At 46.6% G+C, this 17,593-nt stretch overlaps 1 protein-coding gene across 1 annotated transcript in view; it reads left to right on the top strand.

Moving 5' to 3' along the window:
- Positions 1–17,593, top strand: part of LOC119433911 (transcription activator BRG1-like) — a 60,028-nt gene that overhangs the window by 31,931 nt on the left and 10,504 nt on the right. The window contains 11 exon segments of the mRNA XM_049658624.1: positions 222–335; positions 1,022–1,129; positions 1,600–1,733; positions 2,446–2,588; positions 3,804–3,991; positions 6,091–6,321; positions 7,383–7,460; positions 8,442–8,549; positions 10,158–10,268; positions 11,815–12,077; positions 15,188–15,293. Of these exon segments, the coding sequence (XP_049514581.1) occupies positions 222–335; positions 1,022–1,129; positions 1,600–1,733; positions 2,446–2,588; positions 3,804–3,991; positions 6,091–6,321; positions 7,383–7,460; positions 8,442–8,549; positions 10,158–10,268; positions 11,815–12,077; positions 15,188–15,293 (1,584 nt within the window).

Here is a 17,593-nt window from a genome sequence, read left to right as displayed (position 1 = left end):
TTGTGTGATTCACTATGCTTTGGTTGCAAGCACAGACTGTGCGCTGTGGTGGCTTGCCGCAGATTCGGGTAATATAAATGCGTGACATTTTGCTAGATAAAAGTGTAAGACTTGATATTACGCTCTATTACACGACACATACCTATATCTTTCTTTCATACGCATTGCTAAGTTTTGATGCAACCCAGACGGCATAACTGATGGTTTCGTTGGCTTCTCAGGTGGAGCTGAATGAAGAGGAGACGATCCTGATCATCCGACGTCTCCACAAGGTCCTGCGACCATTCCTGCTGAGGCGACTCAAGAAAGAGGTCGAGTCGCAACTTCCCGAAAAGGTGAGGCAGCCGTCGTGCCATTCCAACAGCACTTGCAGCTCCTTCAGTGTTGGTTGCTGCCTTGCAACCTTTGCAACCAGGAGGCCTTAACCGGGGCGAAGGGGGGTGGTCAACTCTGAGCTCCCTCCCTACTTAGAGGGATACTGAAGACACAAATTATTTGAGTTGTAATAGTAAATTGCCCTTCTGCAATGCCAAAACAGCCACTCTTACAGTGAGAAGACGCTTTGTAAGCCCGAAAAAGCGCAAAAATGAAAGAAGAGAAATCACACTAAAATTCCTGCATTAGCTATTCGCGAAGTGACAGAAGGTGAGCACCTATTCGATGCCCCAAGCTTGCTGGGATAACGGGCTCAGCTCAGATTACCTGTGCTTACAAATTAATGTGGAGTCAAAATAAAGTGGTTTCCGTCTGGTGCACTGAAGATTTTGAACCATATTCTCAGTCGGCCATAGTGTATCATGATGCTTCACTAAGACGATCAACATCCTATGTCAGTGTGCCCAAGAACTGTGGGTGTGAAAGTAGTAGTGCTAATGGGATGTCTGTCATTTCTTCAGCCATGCTCACTTCTGCACTTATTAGCCAATCAGCGTACCACAGAAGTGATTACCCTCAAAAGTGATCGATTGAAAATGCAGCCTTTTGATGTGGTGCTCTCGTGTTTGCTTGTGCCATTTGCCAGGTGGAGTACGTTGTGAAGTGCGACATGTCAGCACTGCAGAGACTCCTGTACAGACACATGCAAACGAAGGGTGTACTTCTTACCGATGGATCTGAAAAGGACAAGAAGGTGAGTTGGCGCGCCCGTGACGATAGGTATGGTCCTTTTAGTAGTAATCATCGAAATGAGGGAAAAAGTAATCATTCTTGCTGTTCGTAGTTACCATATCTGGGCAGATTGTACGCACCTTTGGCGTACGATGCGGTAAACAATAAGTATTGATGCATCATTAAATCAAGCGACCTATAAGTGGGCTGCGTCATATATTGTACAGTAGCCCTTAAAACAATACTTCTGCTTGGTTCTGTGGCTGGAAGTGAAAAAAGAAAAAATCCTTAATGCTTTGTATTCTGCGAGAAAACATGGACTTGGAAAGTCAGTCTGGTCTCGGTAATCTTCGTTTACAGTAACGTTGTCGGGTTTGCTAAGCTGTGGTTAGTTTGACTGTGTGGGGAAGCCGGGGGTACGAATCTTTGCCTGCATGGTGTGTGTCTCATCAACTGAATAACGTTTTTCTCTCTCTCTTTTCCTCTGATCAGGGCAAGGGTGGCACCAAGACGCTGATGAACACCATCATGCAGCTGCGCAAGATCTGCAACCACCCGTTCATGTTCCAACACATTGAGGAGGCTTACGCCGAGCACATTGGTTGCACTGGGAGCATTGTGCAAGGGTGAGTTGTGCAGCTGCCACCACCCTTGGTGATATTAAGGTGAAAAAAAAAAAAATCGGTGCAAATACCCAGGATGACCACAAAGAAGAGACGCGACAAGCACCAGCACCTGTGATTGTCCCATCTTTGTGGTCGTCCTGGGTATTTGCGTTGATCTTTTTTTCACCTTAAATACTACCACATTAGCTTCATTAGCCATGAACGCACAGTCATGTTAATGACTTCGGAGCCAGATGTTTAAAAATTAAGGGTGACAGCATTCAACACTACTAGCCACTTTTATTCATTCATTCATTCATTCATTCATTCATTCATTCATTCATTCATTCATTCATTGCATTTGTTTATCATCGACAATGCAGTAGGGGGAATGGTACTATATTAAACCAATAATTCTGGGTACAATATCAAATGAGAGCAATGCCAATAAACACACAACGAACTTGCAACGTCAGGTAAAAAGAGAAGGAAAAAAGCAGTGTGGCTAAACAACACAACACAACGGCAGTAATTCGACGCCAGCATAGGACAATCCTCGGCACAAAATTGCACGACGTTCCAGTTACACGAATCCACTAAGTAAAAGCTGAAAGAGGTGGTGAGATTCCAAGTTTGTGCGAACTTCGCTTACCCGCTTTTTCGTTCTCTCATCTCTCGAGCATGAGACTCTGCTGTTCACCGTTTTGATTGCCGTGTTTGCACATGCACGCAGACCCGACCTGTACCGAGTGTCTGGCAAGTTTGAGCTGCTTGACCGGATACTCCCCAAGCTGCGCTGCAAGCAGCACAGGGTGCTTCTCTTCTGTCAGATGACCACCCTGATGACCATCATGGAGGACTACCTCACCTACAGGGGTCAGTGCCTGTCCTCATTGTCTCTCGTCACCAGCCTTTGCCGGCAAGTCTCGCGAATGAGAAAAAGCTGAAAGGAAAATGGGAGTGTTCGTTTTGTTTGGCTTTGTTTTAACACTTGCGGTAAGTTCATGTCACGGGACGGGGAACATTGGTTCAAACCTAATTATTGTTTGAGGGCTCAAAATGCAGGGGTGCTTTTTGGGACTTCTGCACAGCGTCACATTACAAGGTGGGTAATGTGACGCTGTTCAGAAGTCCGACTATCATTATACTGATGTCAGTATAATGATAGTCGATTACAATGCCTCAGTAATGGAACAGTGTGCGATTAACGCGTTTGTGGGGCAACACCTTTTTGACGTCCCGATTATTGTGTCGTGACCCGCCAGCAGGCCACACGTCAGAATTCTCGGGTGCATTGTGGCACCCTGGTAAGTCATGCTCCCTTGCAGCAGAGAAAAGATTGCACTGCAGGAAAGACATTCATAGGAGGAATAAATGTTATAACTTTATACCTGTGATCCATGTTGCAATGAACGTGTTAAGTGTCTTGAACATTTGAATTTTCGCACATTACCATTTAAACTATCACTGTGGACAGCTTAGGGAAATGTTCTCAATTTCGATGCTGCGCATTAAGCTCTTCTTGTCAACTTCGAGCATCTCTAGTTTGTCACAATTCTGTTAATCCTGCACCGTTACATTTGCACCACTTGTGCCATTCAAACTTCTAAATGCCTACAAACACTTTCATATTTTGCACTTCCATGCACACGCACATTCAAGTACTATCATGCTTTTTCCTGCGTGCAATAGAGCTTTAGAATACTTCTCAGTACTGTTTGCTACTTGAAAATTCACTGAGTTTTAGTTGCCATAGGTGAGTACTTTTCATATGTGCAAGTTGCTTTACATATATTTATTTACTTTGTTACTGTTTGCCTCGTTGTCATTTTGCTAATTTATTGTCATCTATACTTTTTCCTGCTCCTGCTATGGCATTAATATAGGACTGTAGTGTGTATAAATAAGTAAATCATTAAATAAATCTTGTCCATTTCTCGTTGGGGTTGCATTGCTACTGCCAGAGAACTCAGCAGATTCGAGCCTTTTCCGAGTGCCCTCACTGCACTGCAGTTGTGAGCAGTAAGGGACAGCCACTTGTGTTGTCTCTCCGCGGCTGTGGTGCTGTATCTTCTGCCGCTGTCATTGCAGGGTACCGGTACCTGCGTCTCGACGGTACAACCAAGGCGGAAGACCGTGGTCAGTTGCTGGAAATGTTCAATGCCAAGGAGTCTCCCTACTTCATCTTCCTGCTGAGCACCCGGGCCGGTGGCCTGGGGCTCAACCTGCAGGCGGCAGACACGGTCATCATCTTCGACTCGGACTGGAATCCACACCAGGTCAGTGGGAGGGGTCACAGAGGAAACAGAAATCTGATTCGCTAAACCAGAATCAGCGCTTGTTTAGTGAGGCAGAGGATGTAGCTTTGGCTCTCGCATGTGGCAAGTAGTCTTTTCGTACACTTTCGTTTCCCTTTATCTTGTTATTTCTACGCTTTAACTAAGCATAAATAATTTCCCCTGTGCTCTCTCCGGCTTTGTTGTCTGTTTCGTTGTATGTGCCCCCACGTATAGTTTCCAGCACTCCTTCGTTATTAATCACTCATTCACCCTACTCTTCATACTGTTGGGTGCTCCGTTTTACCTCCCCCTGAGCCATAAGCTTTGAGCTGTTGTATGGTTTGATTGAAGGGCCATTCTTCTGTACCCATTGATGTATGATGCGTATCTGTGAAGTCGGGATTCAGGGGTTCCCTGGCACATTCTGACAATCGGCTTGGGGGCCGTTGCTCTTGCCTGCTGCAGCATTATACAGGCTGAAGTGCTTGCCTTCTGAGCTGTAAGTTGTGGGTTTAAATTTCGGCTGTGGAAGCATCATCAGAGTGAAAAAAAAGTGCCCATACTCAATCCGTGACGCATCCTCAAGTGTAATTCAAGCATCGACTTTCATACTAAAGAATTCGAAGTACAATAACTTGGATTGTTCTGTCACCAGATTTTCCGTGGTAAGAGAGAGAAATAGTGATTTGTTTTCATTCGAACAAAAAAAATTGCCACCGTGGTACCATCGGCCTCAACCGCCGTCACTGTTCAAGGCCTCCTTATCACTATCAACTGCCGAGAGCATCCAGTCTTGTAATCTCCCCCCCCCTCACACAATGCTCCGATGCTGGAGCCTGTGAAGCAATGTGAATAAAGTAATAAAGTACTTGTGAAGAAATCTTGTCAAAAGAGCAGCCATTCTGGTTAAATGTTGATGTAATAATGTAAAATTAATCTTTTCATAGGACAATTGCAGTAGCGCAGAAGGATGTCAGTAGGTGTAGTCAGTTGCTGTACACGAGTACAGAATACAAGGTAGGACACTCGTGGTACTTTAGACAATTTATAATAAACCAAACTATGATGTAGTAGGAGATAGCGTTCCAAATTCTAGTAACAGCAGCATCTAGTCATGCAATGCAACTGTAAGCCTTCCTCAACTATTGTTATAAATTGGTTTAATAAACAGGCGTAAGTACTCAAATAGTTGAGTTAATTCTAGTCCCTTATTGCCGTTAGAAAGTATGAATATTTGTGGCAGTCAAAACGATATGTGTATTTGCTGAGCATCAGGGTATACTTGTCACATGTGGGCCTGCCTTGCAGTGGTAATCGGTTTGTGGTAACTAATGTTGTTAGATAACTAATATTGTTAGCTGACTGTTATCCATGAAAAGAAGAGTGTATACAATCGGTGTGTCCTAGCAAGTATGGGGCTGCAACTTTGAGAGCAACAAAAAACCTTTAAGAAGCTAAGGATAGTGCGAAGGACCTGGTAATGAAGAATGATAGCCGTTACGTTAAGAAACGGGAGGATGGTGGTGTAGAATATGGAGCAAATAGCTGTAGCTGATATTGATGCTGAGGTTATGAGGAAGGTACAGCAAAGTTTTGGTAGGTGGGTGTAATGGCATACAGCAGATAAGCCGTGGTCTGTTAGAGCAACAGGATGTCTGCCAAAGGAGGAAAATGCAGTGAGGCACGACGGAGGATTAGATGTTGCGATGAAATGAGAAAATTTGCTGGCATAGGAATCCAATCACTCTGCCGTAATGGTGCCACAGAAGGCAAACAAAGACGGATAAAGGACACGCAGGACACAGCGTCTTTATCTTTGTTGTCCTTCTGTGATGCCACTGCGCCAGAATGAACCCGTACCAACTAGCTCACCTTACGGGTCCTTCTGAAAGGATCCAATCACCTGGCACAAGACAGAGGTAATTGTAGGCTTCCAAGAGAGGCCATTTGTCCTGTGCTGAACGTGACATTTGCTGAGGGTTATTATTGCCACCAGGGTGATATGTTCTTCAAAAATGTGCTGCCAATTTCACCCGAGTGTTGGTTCTGGGTAGAACTCTTACCTGCTCACGTTTGCCGTCCCTGCCCTCGACATGCAGGACCTGCAAGCGCAAGATCGAGCCCATCGGATTGGCCAAAAGAACGAGGTGCGGGTGCTGCGGCTCGTGACGGTCAACTCGGTGGAGGAGCGCATCCTGGCAGCGGCCAAGTACAAACTCAACCTGGACGAGAAGGTCATCCAGGCCGGCATGTTTGACCAGAAGTCGACGGGCACCGAGCGCAAGCAGTTCCTCCAGGCGATCCTCACCCAGGATGAGAACGACGAGGAGGCGAGTCTACTCTTTCCTTGCTTCTTCTTCGTCCTCCTCTTTGCCGCTTGAATTATGTGCGCACAGTCTGAGACTTTCTTTCCTCCCGCCGGGGTGGGTGGCCTAGTCGCTACGACATTCTGCTACTGAACACAAGGTCGCGGGTTTGATTCCCGGCCACTGCGACTGCATTCGAATGAATGCGGAATGCAAGAACACATGTACTATGCTTTGCGTGCAGGTTGAAGAATCCCAGGTGGTCTTAATAATCCATAGCCCCGCACTAATGCACGTCTCGTAGCCTGGCGCTTTGATATGGGCCGAGTCTCCCGAATTTTTCGCATTGTTTACAACCTTGTGCTCGTTTTACGAATGTTGCACGATGTTCTACGCGAAATGAATTCCGTTTGCAAAAAAGGCATAGATCGTCGGTCTCTCTGCGTTCCATTGGTGGTCTTCCGGTGAGGAAAGGAAGCCAGGGGGTCCCAGAAAAACTTCTTTTCGAGTATAATTAATATGAGCCAGTCCATCACATCAATTGCACCAAAATATTAAAATGTGCAGCCAAGTTTCAACTTGGCTTGCTTGTTTCATTGAATTTTCTGTCGCTTAACAACATCGAAGCTTTATTGTGAGGAGAGGCTAGAGACAGTGGAGTGCATGATTTGCACATACAGTAATCCTATTCAGTAATCAGATTTTTCAGTAATCCTATTGAAGTGTGCATACCTGATCAGATTTGTCATGGTAACCTTAGTGCAATGACAGATAGGGTTGTATGTCCAGGCGTATTATTGAACAGATTCCTGTTCAGTTACGATAAATTGAAGAGAAAAAGAACTTTAACGTGTAAATTGTCGTGGTGCTGCTCTGGCGGGACTGAGCCACTGAGCTTGCTTTATTTTTGCCACACTGTAGCAACTGTCCTGCCTCACCAGACTGGGATTCATTTAAGCACGCTCGTATGAAACAGCAGAGAACACTGAAATGGGCAGTTTTTCTTTTCGTCTGCTGTACAAACTGCAGAAATGTCCATCTTTCCCTGGATTGCATTTCTCACTTTTCTTTGTTCTCAACTGCAGGAAGAAAATGAGGTGCCAGATGATGAAACCATCAACGAAATGATTGCCAGAAACGAGGAAGAACTGGAGCTTTTCCAGGTATGCTTGGCGCAAGCGAGAACAGGTTGCTCTAGACCGCAGCGTTTTTTTTTTTTCTTTGCTATTGTAGCAAATTTTAGTTAATTAGTATTCACAGTTTGTTGTGTAAGTTCTGCCATTTGGCTGCTGGTCTTGTGTGCCCTTTTTTTAGCGTGGTACCTGCACCAGAAGCTGAACAAATTCAGATGCAAATCAGGATGGCAGATTACACACATATTTTGTCTTGCAAGGTGACTTGTTGGGATTCCACAGTACACTCATTGCCTTGAGTTCGTAGTGTTCCAACAAAGAGATGCTATCAGATAGTAATCTTGCAACCAGTACACCACAGTCGTAGCAATTAGCTAGAATAATAATAATAATGTTTATTAGAATGCTATATTTGTATATAATATTTGTAAACAAGCCAAACGAGAGCTGAAGGGGCAGTACTCAGCAGCTGGAGACATGAGAGCACAGTAAAAAGTAAATTGATGTGTAACAGATTTAAATACAATGAACGTTGGAATGATTTTTCACAGCCTTGCGGCCATTCAAAGAGGACAACTCTACAGGCAAATTATTAAAAAGGAGTGGAATGTAATATTCGCAAGAGCTTCCCATACCTGGTGCATACACAAACAACAAAGCACTGACATGGACAGAACTCTTAGTCAGGCCTTATAAGGAAAGCAAAACTCTTTTGTCCTCATATACTATAACACAATTGTTTCCAAGTACAGCCAAAGTAACGAGTTTGATACAAATAATTCACATGCTTGCCTTACCACAAGGCGAGTTTCAGTTATCTGATTTTCTTAACCGAGTAGGATCAACTTAACAATATTTTACTGTATATTCATTCATATTAGTTCCCTTTAAAATATTTCTTGGGGAATATGTCCTTATAGGGCACCGCACACACACCTGCGTATTGCTCAGGTTTCAAGAAAGGGTGTGCTCAGGGCCCCTTTAATCTGAGCTCCCTTTGTTGTCTCGCAGAAAATGGACATCGACAGGAGAAGAGAGGAGGCACGCAGCGTCAAGAGAAAACCTCGGCTGATGGAGGAAGACGAGCTCCCCAAGTGGCTGCTCAAGGACGACGCTGAGGTGAGCGGGCATTGAAGAAGGGGAGAGGCTTGGTAGAGGCTCGGAGAACGGGAGCCATTGGGGGGCACAGTCACTGCAGGTACTGCGAGTTGTGATAAGAGGAGTTTTGAGATAAGTGAGAGCATGAAAATAGACGCCTGTTGGCCGTGCGTAGACCACACAGCCTTTCCAAAATGGCGCCAGTAATATTGTCGATCAATTTTGTGTGCCTCGGTACCGGACACGTCTAGACGCTGACGTGTACAAAATGACAGCAACATTACTGGCAGTGAGCCAAGACTGCGGGCTTGACACTGAGTCGGGACAATTGATGCCAATGCAATATTTGACGCCAGTCATCCTGGGTATTCATGACTGGTTCCAGACATTCAACAAGTTGACACACCCGAAGTGTTGGCGCATTGGTGAAAAGGGGTAGAAAGAAAAAATAGTTGCCCGGCAAAAGCTTGGTGGAAGTCACGTGTGATTTCCTCGCCAATGGGGCAAATAGCGACGACTGCTAAAGACACTGACACGACCCTGGTCGGCCCAACACAAACTGCAAAGGAGCGCTGTGCCAGGAGCGTGTGAGGGCCTCTCTTGGAAGAGAATGCAGTCTGATTGCGAACCCAATGCAACCATCGATAAGGCGCACGCCAAGGTTAATCGTTAATAAGGCACATGCCAAGCCTGGCTTGCGCGGCACTGCGCTTTTCTTCTCACGCTTTTGCCATACCCCCCTCCTCCGCTTTTCGCCGCATGGTTCCGCTGCCTGCCTCCTCCCCCACTTTCCTCCTCAGCACTCTCTTCGCTCTTGCCGTATTTCATCCCTCACTGCGCTCCGCAGTTCGCTCTTGCACCCTTCGCTCTGCTCATTTGCTTGGTTACGCCAAGGAACGACGCCAAGGCATGCCTGACGCTCAACACGCCGATGCTCAACGCAAGAACGGGTACCTAAGAGCTGTTCTCTAAAATATCAAATACTCGCCAAGTGCAGCTTGAAACAGCATGTTTGGGATGTGAATGCACGTCTAGCTTGGCTGGTCCGCAGTTGACAAGCCAGTGTGCTGATCCAATATGATCCGACCAATTGATTGCACGGTTGCATAGTAACGACGTTTACAACAAATGATTGAGGGCCTTAATCGAGAAAGTGTAAGAAAAAGACAGGGGTAATTGGAGATCGCAGGGGTAGGCCTTCGTCCTGCAGTGGACGTAAATGCAGGCTGATGATGAGATGGTAGTAATGACGGTGTCAAGTGTGTGTTTTGTAATTTGCCATTGTTCACTTAATATGTATTGGCAAAGCCAGCCACCATCAGAATTGTCACTGGAGAGACAATTGCAATTTTTCCGTTGTGTTGATATCGGCGTGTATGCGTGCAATAAATGTTGTATGTAATGAAGGCGTATTTTGTGTCAGATGTGACAATGTTATAAGATTCGACAGCATTAATTAAGTTACCGCAGCTCAGGAAACACACGAGCACCTTGTGCTCCATTTGTTGATGGGCTCCGTGCACGAAAATAAACACGAATGGCGACCAAACGGCCCTGTTGTACTGTGAATCTGATCATTTTGTCCAATGTATATGCACCTGACATTGTGATTCTTGTTCCCATCACCAGGTGGAGCGGCTAACCAATGAGGAAGAGGAGGACAAGCTGTTCGGACGAGGAAACCGGCAGCGAAAGGAGATCGACTACTCAGATGCTCTCACCGACAAGGAGTGGCTTCGGGTGAGTGTGCTCTACAGGGGCGGTATTCTCAAGGCAATCCAGATCTTTGACCTTTATCAGATTTCACGTGAACAATGCAGGATGCGTCACCATCTACATATGGGCAATAGCATTCCTGGCACTCGGCTACGACAGCATGCTTGGCATTGTGCCAAGAACGCAGTCGCTCGTCAAGATGTTCGGCGCTAGTCACACAAATTATCGCCGAAGTGAAAATGTCTGTGAAAGCCATCGTTCGAGATAATGGCCCCAGGTCTGGCTTTTGGTGGCTGCTTTGTGACTGGTTAAAGTCATGTGACATCAGTTAGGCTGGTCAGAAGGTGGAAACAACTGCTGACTGACTGACTGAGGCGATTGGTGTGTTGTTCGTGTGCCAGACAGTGCCATGAGGCCAGGCCTGCTAAATCTGGGTGTGCTTAGGTACACGTTAAATAATTTTACACCCTGCCTATTTATTTTTAGCCACAGCAACCACTTAAACTGCATTGAAGTGCAAGAATAAGTGAAAGTCTGCTAAGTAGCTTGCTGTTTTGGCGGAGTTTGGGAAGGCAGTGAGTTTTTCTGGGTTCACCCCCCCCCCCCCCCCCCTTTGTGTTCATACAAATCTTCTGTAAAGTTTACGGATTTGAGCTTGTTTTACGATTTTAGAAACATTGAGTAAAATTTTAGAAAGAATAAATTTTCTTATGAAAAAGCCTTGCCCATCAGTCTCCGAACCTTCCATTGGAAGTAGGGCATTGACACCATCATCGTTCTATTACGTATTTTCTCTTTTACATTTGTGGACCTATCTCTTTGGCTTTGGCTAATCTTGGCTCGCAGTACTGGTTCTTAATGTTGAGGTTATTCAAAAGCACTTTACTTTTAAATGAACATGGGGTGTCTTCTGAGGTGACAGATTTCTTCTGGTTGGTTGGAAGAGGCCACATGCTTTTATATGTATAATGATCCTGCTTAAGTGGTGACAGTGGTCAAAAGCGCTGTATGTATTTCATATAAACGCACCACCCTCTGGTAGTTAACATCTGTGGAGCAAGGGAAAAGGAATGTGGTTCTAGGTAGTGGGTGCAGTTAAAAGTACATTAGCAGCTGGGATTCTTGGAGATAATTTACGGAGTTCGAAAGATGCATTTTCTGTGCTATGGTTCCCCACTTCGCCTTGTCCACTGCTGAAAGTTTGCCGACTGTAAGAATGTTTGGTTAAGCCAAGTGCTTTAGTGTTAAAGCTTGAACTTATTCTTAATTAGGCGTGTACAGAAGGCATCCGTGCAAGTCTTTCAGGCTCTTTTTATGTTTCGTCTGCTTTTTCTCTTGTGTATGCGTGTGTGTGCAAGCATAGACAGCTGTGTGCAGTCTGCAACGTTCCCCACACTTGCCTGTCAAAAATGTGTGCCACAACCTTTCTTGCCGATTAGCACCAGGCACGCAGCTCTGAATGAAGAAAATGCACAAACGATTGTTTTTTTACAAAACATCCTCGGGATTTGTAAATTTTGGCGAGTTTGTAGACGACTGATGTGGCGGTCTTTTCCCCCAAAAAACACAGGCCATTGAAGATGGGAACCTGGATGAGATGGAGACGCGCAAACGCTCCCGCAAGTCCGGTGGCAATGGCGCCGCCTCGTCAAGCTCTGGCGGTGAGCGGGGCGGCAAACGCAAGAGCGGCCCCTCCCGGCAGATGGTGGACGACGAACCTGTGGTAAAGAAGCGCCGCGGCCGGCCGCCCGTCGAGAAGGCCTCACCCAACCCGCCCTCCCTGACCAAGCAGATGCGCAAGCTCATTGACATTGTCATCAACTACAAGGACAGGTGAGGCATCCCACCCCTTTGCTGTGACATGCCGTAGTTTACGAGGAAGCCGACGGGGCTGCCTTGGAATTTGTTGTCACTGATTTATGCACTTGTAGCTTCCTTGTTTTTTGTACAGTGGAACCTCGTTGATACGATTCTGCATAACACGTTTTTCGGGATAATACGTTTGTTTTTCTTTTCCGATCATATAATTTGGTTGGATCATACGTTGGATGATACGATTTTCGGATGATTCATTTTCCAGTTCCCGTGAAGATCGTATCAACAAGATTCTGCTGTATTTCTTTTACACATTTCATTATTTAAACATTTCGCACATTCGAGAAGCCTTTGAGCGCAGCCTTCCACATAAAGCGGTGCATTTGATTACATTGACATCTAAGCCACAGATCGTTGTTAGCTTTGAATTGATTGATTGATTCTGGGGTTTTACATGCCAAAACGAGTTCTAATTATGAGGCACGCCGTAGTGGAGGGCTCCGGATTAATCTTGACCACCTGGGGTTCTTAACGTGCACAAAACCGCAAGCACACGGGAGTTTTTGCATTTCGCCTCCATCTAAACGCGGCCGCCGCAGCTTTGAATATTGTGGAAACGGCACATCGCTGATATGAAATGTCAAAATGTAGCATAACACGCGTACCTGAGCATATGAGCCGCGTCGTTCCACCCCAGAGACGAGTCAGTATGAGCGGCCGAGCCCCTTAAATAACGGCAACTCTCAACCAGATACATATATTACAATCTTTTAATACTGATTCATGCTTTTCTTTAACCTTTAACAGTTTGTTGTGCGTTCCATAAAGCATTATTAGAGAAAACTATGCTTGCACAAATGCTCACTCATAGGCTGTGTAGTTCTCTTGCAAAAACACGGATGCCATCGCTGACACCGTTTGTAACTCAGTGACGTAGCTGTTTATGCTGCTGGGCCGAATGCACCGTCTCTTGTTTCCCATTTGACGTCAAGACAAACAATGCATCTCGGGAATTTAGAAATGTGTTCAGCATAACAACACGTACAGAGCCACCCATCTGTGTACAGAATGCGACTGGCAGCCTTCGGGAACGGTGACGGACAGATGTTGGCACAGCACTCTGCGTTGCCGCTTCCCTGTTATTGCATGCGTGCCATGTCGAGCGAACAGTAGTTGATATCAAATCACTAAAGCCAGAACTGAACTGTAAAAGCAGTTTCCTTCGTCCTAACTGCTGCACTTTGCAGTTACACCGGCTCAGGTTCAAGTTAAGGTTCACTGATAGCGGGTGCACGAACTCTACAGCTCCGCTAGGCGTCTTCACTGAACAAGGTCAACATCGGCTCAAACTGCACGTGTACGGCTTGACAGGGCTGAAGTTCGTGCATTTAAACTTTGAAAGCATGTTACGACTCATTTTGAGCGCAATTAACGCCGAGTCACCATTGTAGCGTAGATGGGGGCGAGGCAGAGACGAGCCATACCGATGTTCTCTGGAAGCACATTTTATTATCATGCTCTTTATCGGCCATCTGGGACCACACGCAGGTCTAGATCAATTGAGTATCATCCACACAGAAACGTAAACAAAAGAAAGTTTTAGTGTTTGGACCAAATTTCTCGAAAGCGGATGACAAGAATACAGTAAAAGCTCGTCAGTTCGAATTCCGCGGGCATGCTACGAAAATTCAAATTATACAAAATCCGAACTAATGAAAGTGAGAGAAAGAAAATTGCTCGGCTAAAGCGCGTATATGCCGTATTTCGCGGTCTATAAGTCGCACCTTTGTATAAGTGGCAACCCCATCAAAACAACAGTTTTTGCAGAAAAAAAAATGTATGTAAGTCGCACCGGTGTGCAAGACGCACCTGTTCGTTTGGTAAGCGATCTAAAAAAAAACATTAGTGACGCTTCACTTAGCGAACGTGGGTCATGCGGAAGCACATGGGTGCCATTCCCTGTATAATTGCGATAGCAATGATATAGACACTCCAGGCGCATTTCTGTCATCGTAGTCACCGCGATGTTCCATATAAAGTCCAAGGGTGATAACATCGTCCCCACAGGCCGTATGCGAGTGAAAGCGTGCGACAGTGAGCCGAATCGTGCACAAGGGAGGAAAGCGGGAAGGCAGTGCGGGAGGGAGGGGGGTTGGCTTGTACTCTGGTAGCAACTGCGCAGATTGTGCACTGACGCGCGCCGTATCTTGAAAGCGTTCTGCAAGTCCGACGTTACCGGCGCACGGGCGAGCATTGCTTGCGGCCGGTCACGTTACGCCGCTTGTGCAGCGTCATCCGAAATGCCGTCCCCTCTTTACTCGCGCGCCACGTTGAACGGCTGTCTGCGACCATCAGCGAAGCGGCGTGGGCACGTTTTAGGACGCATGCCGCCGCCGCCGCTCGCCGCAGGAACGGGCGCAAGACTGCGTGGCCCGCGCGGCGACACTAGCGTGGCCAACGTGCTCCCTAGCACTAGCATTCTCCCCATCCACAATGGCGCAGAGTTCGAATTATCGGTGACGGCGCGGATTTCAGTGTGAATTTGCGGGATGCGTTACACATAGCTTTCAACACATTGTTGGACGGACCGCGGCGGCTACTTTGAATTATCAAATTTCAAATTAACAAGTTGTGAACAAGCTTTTACTGTATAAGTAAACCATTTCTTTACAGTTACACGTGCACCGTACTTCATACCCAGAATGAATATTTTGCGTAATCACTTCCGTAGTTAATTTCGAAAAAAATGTTGAAGGTAGTGAAATGTTGTAAGGGGTCTTGGGACGATATATAAGTTGAAGGTCCTGAACCTGAATACCCTAGAAAATATACTGGCAAGCCGCAGTGTGTTCTAAAATAATTTATGGAAATACTAGCTTTCTATGAACTAGTTTTGATTTTTACTTCCCGAGAGGTGAGGTTTAGGTGTCGCGACGTCACGACGCAAAAGGTTGTCATGGGTGAGCAGGACATCGTTCAAAATTAGTTTTAAGGAACACTCAATCACTCTAAACTGTTTTAGTGTTCCCTTAAGGGGTGCAGGTTATTTTTGCAGATGCAAGAGATAATTGCAGAGTGCAAGTGCAAACAATGATGCGGTGACTGTGATGTTTTTCTTGTTTTCACAGTGATGGCCGTGTACTGAGTGAAGCCTTCCTGCAGCTGCCATCTAAGAGGGAGCTTCCCGACTATTACGATGTCATCAAGAAACCCGTTGATCTGAAAAAAATCAAGGTGAGCACAATTGTTTGCAGTGGCAGAGCACAGTAACGTGAAGCTCAAGCACTTGTGCTTTTGTGCAAGTAGAGAAAAATTTAAGCTCCTCAGACTCCAAACGCAGCTACCAGCAGCACTGAAAAGAAAACAACGCCGGCAAAATCATCTCGCGTAGCTCATGCGTTTAGTCAATCTGTCATACCTGCCAAGTCTCCCGGATTACCCAGGAGACTCCCGGATTTGGACCATTTCTTCCAGTTGTACATTTGACAGGAAAATCTCCTGGAAATTGCATTTGTGTACCGTTTCTATCCGCGTGCAGCGCTTTGTCAGGCCGCATTGGCAAATAGAATCCAACCCAATCCAACCCAGTTGGAAGTTCATCGCGCAAAACATTGTTAAGAAAGTAGTAGGGAAACCCTATATGTAATGCGCTATTTCGTTAACCGCAGGGCCGCTCTGGTGACGGTGTGTTTGGGTGCCCTAGTGGCCCTAGTCTCATTAAGCTAGCGAGCGAATGCCGCGTTCCGGAACTACAGTATAGACCACTTATAATGTAACCGCTTATAGTGCAGGACCGGATATAGTGCGGTCTTTTCAGACTCCCGTTAATTTTCCCATAGCACTCCATGTATACACGTATCGCTTATAGTGCAGTTGGGGGAAACGAAATACCGGTTACAGTGCGGCTGCCTGGGAGTACGGAAGTCAGCGGAGACAACGAACGTTCCCCTCAAACGGGCGCCCCAAGGAGTGCTCGAGGAAGAGAGACGAAGTGGAGGAGAAGGGCACGTGGTGCGAACGAACAGCCAGTGAGGCTGAAACCAGAATCTTGAGTGCGAGTCATAGAATAACGAACCAACTTTGTGCGAGTCGTGAAATGTCACGGCGCGCATAGCGAGCGAGAGCCACGAAACTGCCAGTGCCGGCCAACGCTCGCTTCACGATAATGGCAGTAAACAAAACTTCAGGGAGCGGGCGGCGCCGGCACGGCACGGCGAAGGGCGCACGCGGAGACCGTGGAATGTGAGGGAGGAGGGCGGCAGGGAAGCGGTTTCGCCTCGGCAGCTCCGACGCTTCGGTGGCTCCCCTCGCCCTCCCTCGTAGCTCCCTCACTTTCGACTGTCACCGTGCCCGCCGCTCCAGACAGCCCGGCGCCAGCTCCCCGAAGTTTCAGTTTTCTGCCGTTATCGGGAAGTGGGCGTTTACCGGCGTGGGCAGTTTCGTTGGCCGGCTTGGGACAGTCGCCGCTGCTTCCCTCTGCGCCGTAGCCGCAGCGTGCAAGGTCAACACGTGACTAGAAAGTAGAGGAAGCATAAAGAGAAAGAAGGGTTCACTGCCATTTCCTACGCGTGGCTACAGTAGCGTGGCTGAGACGTCGGCACGTACATGCATGTTCCGGCGCAACGCAGAATCGGCGACCTTGCCATTTGAGAGAGGGTAAAATTTCCGCTGCTTTTTTCTTTTTTTTTCTTTCTTTTTTTTTTTTTTTTTTTTGCGCGTGACATTGAGGGGTCTCCCCTAAGCTTTTGCCCTATGGCGGTGCCGGAGCAATGCCGGTCGGAGGCGCCGCCGCGTGAATTGGTTCGAATTAACGAGATTCGACTGTAAATTGAATGCAAACGTTCTAGCCGCATTCCTCGACTGTCGCATACGCGAGGCGGCTCGGTGCATATGTTTTGCATATGTGCGGGCCTTGAAAATTGTTGCTTTGGTTATAGTGTGGATATTCGCGCCTCCGGCGACTTACGTTATAAGCGGTCTACACTGTATAAGCAACACTAGACTCTCCATCGTTCTCCTTGGCGTCAGCTGCTCTGGCATTGCGTAGGCCTACGGTCAGTCATGGCTTTAAAATCAAGGAGCGCTGGCGGAAAAAGTATCTTCAAGTATTTTTTATGCAGTGCTTAGCCGAAGTGACGCTGGGTATTTTGTTAATACCACAGAACAGTGCAGAGTGTTAGTGGCAATTTAACATCGGGAAAAATATGAGGACGCAGTGCCGCTTGTCCATGTGTCGCTCGTATAAGATGCTGGGAAACATCATCCTCGTAAAATGTGAATGAAATGAAATTTCTTATGATGAAACATTATCTGAAAAAATTTGAACGCCCGCTGTGGTTGCTTAGTGGCTTTTGCATTGCGCTGCTAAGCACAAGTTCGTGGGATTAAGTCTCGGCCGCGTCGGCCGCATTTAGTTGGAGACAAAATGCAACAACGCCTGTGTGCCATCCATTGGGTGCACGTTAAAGAACCCCAGGGGGTCAAAATTAATCCGTAGTTCCCCACTACGGCGTGCCTCATAATCAGATGGTGGT

The sequence above is a fragment of the Dermacentor silvarum genome, chromosome 11 (genome assembly GCF_013339745.2).
Source record: "Dermacentor silvarum isolate Dsil-2018 chromosome 11, BIME_Dsil_1.4, whole genome shotgun sequence".
NCBI classification, from domain to species: Eukaryota; Metazoa; Arthropoda; class Arachnida; order Ixodida; family Ixodidae; genus Dermacentor; species Dermacentor silvarum.
This window is presented reverse-complemented; position numbering and strand designations above follow the sequence as displayed.